Raw genomic sequence first — 7577 nt, 5'->3', positions numbered from 1 at the left:
AGCGCTCCTGCTCCCCTGCTTCACCCCGACACAAACAAGCCTCCCCCAGGCGCACCCTTTGCAGTGCCCTTGTGCCTCCGTGCCCTGGCGCTGGGTCTTCCTTCCTAACTTTGGTACGGGCGCCCCAAAGGCCCTGGCACAGGAGGAGGCGAGCGCCGGACCTCGCAGTGCCGAGCTGACGCTCCGGCTCGTAGCGGCCCAAGGCCGCGCCGCCGCTGGAGGGCAGAGCGCGGAGGGGCGGCGAGCGAGGGGCGGGCACTGCCGGCCGCGTCCCGGCGTGTGAGCATGCCGCGCCGGGAGGAGGAGGAGGAGGAATTCCTCGGCCGGGCCGGGGGAGGTTCGTACTGGAGTTAGCGCCGGGCAGGGAGGAAGAGCGAGCGCTGCCGGAAGCGGCGGAGCGGCGGCGGCGCTGGGAGCCCGCGGTGCCCCGCGGGCAGCAATGTAGCTGGGTGACAGCGGCCGGAGCGCGCCGCCTCCGCTGCCAGCGGCCCGGTGCGGCGGGTCCGGAGCCTCTCCAGGGAGGCGGCAGCCCAGCCTCGTCTCCCCGCTGCCCCGCTCTCCCCTCTGCCCTCGGCGCCGTCTCTCGGCGCGGCCCTCCCTCCGTTCCTCCCTCCGCCGCCGGCCGGGGGGCTGCGGCCGCCACCGCTGCCATGGGGCTACCCACGCTGGAGTTCAGTGACTCCTACTTGGACAGCCCGGATTTCAGGGAGCGCCTCAAGTGTCACGAGATCGAGTTGGAGAGGACGAACAAGTTCATCAAGGAGCTGATTAAGGACGGAAGCCTCCTCATCGGGGCGCTGCGAAGTGAGTCGGGCGGCGGGACCGGCGGTGGCTGGCAGGAGAAGGGGCTTCTTTTGTTTGAATGGGCGCTGGGCGCGGGCTCCCCTGCCGGCAGCCGCCGAAAGGCGCCTCCTCAGCTTTCTCTGCCCCGCTCCCTCCCTTTCTCGCTCCCCGCCGCCGTGCCTCGCCTCGCCCGCGGCGGGGCCGGGTGGGTGTCCCGGGGGAGTGGGGGCGGCGCGGGCCCTGCCCCGGCCCGGGGGCTCGGCCGCGCCCTCCCCGCCGGGGCGTGGGCGCCGCCGGGGCGCGGAGCGGCCAGGTGGTCCCGCCTGGGATGCGGACAGAGCCCGGGGTCGGGGCTGGGGCGGAAAGTCGCCGTGTAGATAGCTGTACAGTACGGACCAGGCGTGGAGTGTTGCGGCGGGGTCGCTTTTTGGCACTCTGGCTGCTAGTTGTGTCTTCAGATAACGAAGATGTTCGTAATAAGTGGGCAGAGCAAGATTAAATAAAGTGAATTTATAGGCAGAGTTTATATCTTCTCCCCCATACTCTCGCGTCTTCATGTGGTAGAATAACTTTTATGTATTTTTGAAAGGTTCTGAGAGCAGAGATAAACACGAGCAGTGTAGTGCATTTAAAGGTCTGTGAGTTGAGCACTGACAGCTTTCTGGGGCGTGAAAACGGCAGTCATGCTCTGAAGATCATAAAGTGAAAGTTAGCAATTGCCCAGGAGCGTCACTAGACTCAGTTTGTCCTCCCGTACTGTAAACCTTGCCACCTACTTCTTGTCTTTAAGTCGCTTTGGATCTCTCACCTGTTGTCTAAAGTTTATTTGTACTTTAAGCCTTTCTTGTTGCTGTAAAGTTTTCTCCGTGTAACAGAAAGTCTGAGCTTGTTTTAAGTAGTAAAAACTTACTGTTACAAGCCTGGTCCTATAAAACAGTAATGACAGATTAGGATACCACCATGAGTACTTTTTTGACCTGGACTAGCACTGAAAACTGACTGCTTTTGGTTCCAGATCAAATATGAATAAACACAGCTTTCCTCTTAGGCTGTCTGAAGACAGGCTGAGAGGTTGAGGCTGTTAAGCCTGGAGAAGATAAGGCTCTGGGAAAACTTCCTTCAGCTCTCCAGTAGCTAAAGAGAGGCATACAAGAGCTGGAGACAGACTTTTTAGGATATGCAATGAATAATAGGCCAAGGGGTAATATAGTGGGTAGATTTAGATGGGATATTAGGAAAAAATTCTTCACTGTGAGGATGGTGGGGCTCTGGAACAGGTTGCCCAGAAAAACTGTGGATGCCCACTTCGTGGAAAGGTGCAAGGCCAGGTTGGGTGGGCCTTGAGCAACCTGTTTAGTGGGAGGTGTTCCTGCCCATGGGAGGGAGTTTGGAACTTGATGATCTTTAAGATTCCTTCCACTAGGAACCATTTAATGCTTGCCAAAGACAGATTGCAGTAGAACAAATATTATATTTGAGAAGTGATTTGAACCCTGATTCTGAAGTGAGTAATCCCATTGGTTTTGGGGAGAACACTTAAGAGTCCTTGCAGGATTTAGAACAATATTTCTGTCTCAAGTAATGACTACGTAATTCGTAAGTTCTCCTGATTTTAAAAACCTTTTAGTTTAAATGTTATTCTATTTGACACAGTGCTTATTGTCCCCTGTGTACAGATCTAGAATGTTGTGTGTCTTTAGCCTTAGGAAAATAAAGTTTGTTTTGGTATAGTAAGAAATCTTTGTCCTTTTTTCATTTCAAATCCCTTAATTTCATGACTATTCTATAGAATATTGCCTTAATTCCTGTGTTAGGGCTGCTAAGGAAATGTCTGGATTTTTCTCAACAAATTAGACATCCTGGACTTAATGCTCTGAAGACACTGTTGTAGATGCTGCAAGGATAGTGTACCTGTTACAGTGAGTAATACTACTGTATATTTCTAAAGCACAGAAATTTGACTTAATTAGCTGCTCCTACTCACCTTTAAAATCAATGAAGTATAAAATACTTATACACGCCTTTTCTTTTTTTCAAATTTCTTAAAATGAGTTTGAGAATCAAAGTGTGAAGTAGTTGAATTCAAGGATAACGCTATTATTTTATTTTTGAATATTTAATAACCTACAAGCCCGGAAACAAAACAGGCATTATTTACCAAATTTTATTTTTAGGTGATCTAGGATTTTTATTTACATATTATTTTGTAGGATCAGTTCTGATGGGGTAAAAAAATCAGAGCTGTGCTGTAGAGCTTCAATGGAAATGAGGTTTGGAACATGTCATCCCTGGCCATGCTTAGAGAAGAGACAATGAAACTGACTTAATGCAGTTAGAAAACACAATAATATTTTATAGGTTGCTAAATGTAAGTTTTATGATATGAAATGACAGCATGTCCATGGTTTTTAAGGTAAAATTAAACTTCTGTGTTACAAATGTTACAATATTGTAATATTTTCACCATTAAATATTCAAGTTACTCTAACAATGCAATGTTTATAGATACCTGGGAGATTCCACATAAATTGAAGGTAGAACAAATACGCTCAAGGTAGTATGCAAATATTTTGCATTTTATTTGGAGTGGTCCCAAAATGAGTCAGACTTTATTTTAATGTGGTTTTGCTACATTAATTCTGGAGAGTGCTGCTTTCCAATGTGGCATGCAGAGCTGTAACAGCGTGCTCCATGAAGCAGCAGTTGACATTTGTGAATGCAGTGGGAACTGATAAAGCTAGAACTGATATAAAATCCTCAGCAGCTTTTCCCTAGCATTTTCTGCACTGTTTCATTGTCTTTCTAAATAAACAGGACTCTGTGAGTAGCGCAGAGCAACATAAGTTTTATGTTTCTGTTTAGATAGGTGTTAGCATCCCATCTGTGTGGCCATTGTGCCTACTTCAGCCTTGTCCTACAATTAGGATTTGTACCAATGGACTACACTTCCTTTTTCAAATCAGCTGAGGTACTAAATGCATTGCTATCTCTTGAAAGATTTAGTTTATGAATGTAAGAGACTTGCCTATCATATTAAAAATTTATCTTTTGACAGATTTAATCCTGTGTACAGACAAATCTAAGTAGAAGCATATAGTTTTTTAACGCACCTAGAAGAGGGATTTTGTTGCTAACTGAGGAATTAAGAGGGTAAAAAAATTTTTAGAAAAAATGGTTTCCTGTTACAACTGACCTTGATTATTAGGTAACTTTTGATTTTATTATTTCTTCAGTCTCCTAATTTAACAGATCTTTCAGGTGCAATGTTGAAAATACATATGTCTAAATGTTTCACATTGTGAGGTCCAGTTGTGGAATGACTCCTAGGGCAGAATTGATATTTTTTCTTCTTGTTCATTCTAGGTTGTTTCCAATTAAAACACCAAGTCTGTTTTTCTCTGTACTTTTTGCCAGTCATGTACTTTGAAATTTCTTTGTAGCTATCTTCTGAAAAAACAACCTAGTCTAGGATGTTGTCCTATAGATTATATAGGCAATTCCATGATAGAATTACTTGTAAGCTTTTAATTTCCATAATAGATCTACTGACTTGACAAAGTTAATGAATATTGTATTTAACAATCCAGAAAAGCGGTGTTCATCTTGTACAGGTGATCGTAAAGCTCACTGTGTGCAGAAGCCTTCTGTTTCTCCTGATTTTTGAGGCCCTCTCCATCTTAAGTCCTATCCAATCCACATATTCAAAGATGAGAACTGCCTAAGTTTTGGGATAAGTGGTTGAAAGTTCAGTGTGTTTACAGCTGTTTTAAGTAATATTATACTTTTTCAAGTGTCTTAGTGTGATGCAGATAGTAATGCAGAACTGTGGTGTTATATATACATGTAATATAAATAAGATTTAGCAGATATCTTTAGAATTTTGTAATTTAGTAGCAGTCATTAGTTTTATTTTACTACTTGACACAAGGAGAAACAGAGACACAAGATAAAAATACTGTCTTTTGACATTATTTCAAAAATAATGTCTTTTGCAAGGGATGAAAGGAGGTGTTATTTACCAGGATTTTATTGAATTTCACACACACAAAAGATTGTCTTAAATTGCTTGGCATATTTCAGGGTTTTCAGGGATGATTCACTTCTCTACTAAACCTAATTACAAAAATACAGTGATGAGCCTGTTTATACATAGGAAAATTTTGGGGATTAGCTCCCTGGAAAAAAAAAAGGACAAAATTACAGCATAAGAATTTACGAACTTTTTATCTCTTTGGGGATTTTTTTTTTTTTAATGTCAAAACCAAAACCTTTGTATTTTTCCAGAGAGATGCATTTTCCCAGATATCTTTGTCTCACATATTTTCGTAAGATTATGTCTTTGCAATGTCTTTTCCAGATTCTAAGTGAAGCAAGACTGAGTTCATTGAATACTGACTGCTGAAGTTTGATAGCAGTCATTCTTCTTTATTTATGTAACTTAAATTTCTTAGTCTCTAAGTATACTACTCCCAGTAAAAAAAAAAAAAAAAAAATTTCTCGCTTGTTATGGCCCTACATTAAGATGAGATGCTAACTAAACTTGACCATATGATCTTTGTTGTTCTGGGATATTTCCAGAGTTGCACTTACTTAGTAAGTAAGTATTCACAATAGTCAGCACAGCTTCATGGAGCACACGTGTGGTCATCATACTTACTTCAGCCCTGTCCTACAACTGCTATTTACAGTGAGAGACTATATTTTCTTTTTTCCCACTAAAAGGGAATTGAAACTTGCTCATTGCCATTAGGTTTTTTTTTTAAGTTATCTGTTGCATTGCTGTTCTGTTACTTCTGATAGGCATTTGTAGGTCCTGTGCAATCTTTGCTGGTGTCTGCATTATCTATGGATTATGGATGTAACTTTCAAAAACATTTCTAACAGTGTTCTGCCTTTTATGCAGAGATACCAACAGTAAGCTAGTTGGTGGTCAGAGAAGGATTTTAATTGCTTCCTCTAGTGCTTAGAGCAGCTGCAGTCTGTATCATATTATCTTTAGCCAAATATATGTGAAGAAAACAAATACCAGGATGTAGCAGACGGTTACAGACTGCATTATTTTCTGGACATCACATGATGTTTTGTTTTGAACCAGTAGTACCTGTAAGTGAATTTCCTTACTCTCAGTAGTGATTACTGTATTAAGAAAGACCTTGAAGGACTTGACATGGGTGTTCTTAAGCCTTAATATTGAAACTGGTATGCTTTAGAGAAACCTGGTAATTGGATTATGTCAGGCTACCAAAGGAGCAGTTTTGAGTTTCAAATGCCATATGAAATGATGTCTCTGCTTGAAGAAAATATTGTGGATTTTTTTTTTTTTTTTAAATTAGGATTTTTAAACTGATTTCTTTAAAAGGTCAAATTTAATATGTTTCTTAATGGGCCAGTTGGTTTGTTGTCTACTGTGTGCTTCATTTCCTATGAATAAGATAAATGAATTCTATTAATAAGAGACCAGCTGCTTTAGGAATATTGTCTTTACTACAATGGAAAATATGATGCTGTGGTCACTGAACTTGTCCAAATCTCTTGGGTTTTTGTGGGCAGAAGTGCTACAGCAATTTGCAGTTTCCTGTAATAGTAAATAACTTCATATTCATCCTCAAAAAAAAAAAAAAAAAAATTCAGAGGACAATACAGTCCTTCTTCCTACTGAATAATAAGTAAGCCAGTGCTGTATCTTTGCCTTTCTATTTTTTCTATATTCTCAAAACTGCAATTATAAATCAATCTGGAATATAGGGAAGTTCAGTACTATGGATTTACTTTATTAAATCCAGTCTCCTGCTAGTATTACATAATGTAATCCCTACTTGTCAAGCTTCATTTTAAAAACAATTTTTATCCTTTCTGCTAGAAGGCTGTTCTAGAACCTTGTTACTCTGAGAGTTGGATAATTTATAAAAAATAAATTTAATCTGGAAATTCAAACTTGTTTATGCTGATTTTCCTTGCACTCAATATTTCTGCATGGTTGTTTACTTGGATTTGCTTGGTGAATAATCACATCCTTTTGCTGGACTGAACAAACTGTTCACATCCTCTCTTCTAAGAGGTTCTCTGGTTTCTTGGTCATTTTAGTAGCTCTTTTCTATGCCTTTTAAAATTCACTTTTATGTTTTCAACAGCTCTAAAAGTAGGGAAAACAAAACTAGTATAATGTTCTTAAGTTTTATCTTTCCTCTCCATATTCTGTGAGAACATCAATCATTAAATCAGATCAATGCTTATGGTCTTCTTTTGGCTATGTGGTGCTATGGATTCCTCAAGTGCATGATTAAAGGTGAAAAAGTCTCAGGATCTTACAGGCAGTAGCAATGAAGTATTTATTCAAACTGAAGAAAAATAACTTGACTTTCTTGCATATTAATATGGAATTGAAGTACTGTTGGGCAGTAATGTAACCTCCCATTGGCACCCTGTGAAGTGCAAATGGCTTTCATTAGAAAGGTGTATTTCACAGTACTTTATAAACTCCAGGCTATGTTACAGTGTAGTTTTTTCAGATAAGGTGGAAGTTACCAATTTAAATCACTTCCCTTTCCTGAATTATGCAAACTTGTATTTCACAGGACACAAAAGCTTAAACATGTTACTGTGCTCTGGTGTTTTGCTTAATATAGTTCAGACATGGCAAAAGAATATGGAAATGCTGTATGTCTTAAGAAGTGTTATCTTCTTTTAGATCAATATTCAAAGGAGGATACAAGGTGCTGCAATGCCTTGGTCATAATAGTTTGTTTTACTACTGATGTTAGTTGATTTGCAAGTTGATTAAAGAGAGGTTTGCA

General features: G+C 41.1%; 1 protein-coding gene across 1 annotated transcript in view; it reads left to right on the top strand.

Moving 5' to 3' along the window:
- The first annotated feature begins 427 nt into the window (after positions 1 to 427).
- Positions 428 to 7577, top strand: part of ARHGAP42 (Rho GTPase activating protein 42) — a 141365-nt gene continuing 134215 nt past the window's right edge. The window contains exon 1 of the mRNA XM_015632268.3: positions 428 to 804. Coding sequence (XP_015487754.1) covers positions 651 to 804 — 154 coding nt within the window. The 5' untranslated portion in view covers positions 428 to 650. The remainder of the gene's footprint in view (positions 805 to 7577) is intronic.

Source organism: Parus major, chromosome 1 (genome assembly GCF_001522545.3).
Source record: "Parus major isolate Abel chromosome 1, Parus_major1.1, whole genome shotgun sequence".
Lineage (NCBI taxonomy): Eukaryota > Metazoa > Chordata > Aves > Passeriformes > Paridae > Parus > Parus major.
The sequence above is the reverse complement of the archived record's forward strand: the minus strand, read 5'-3'. Positions and strand labels throughout refer to the sequence as shown.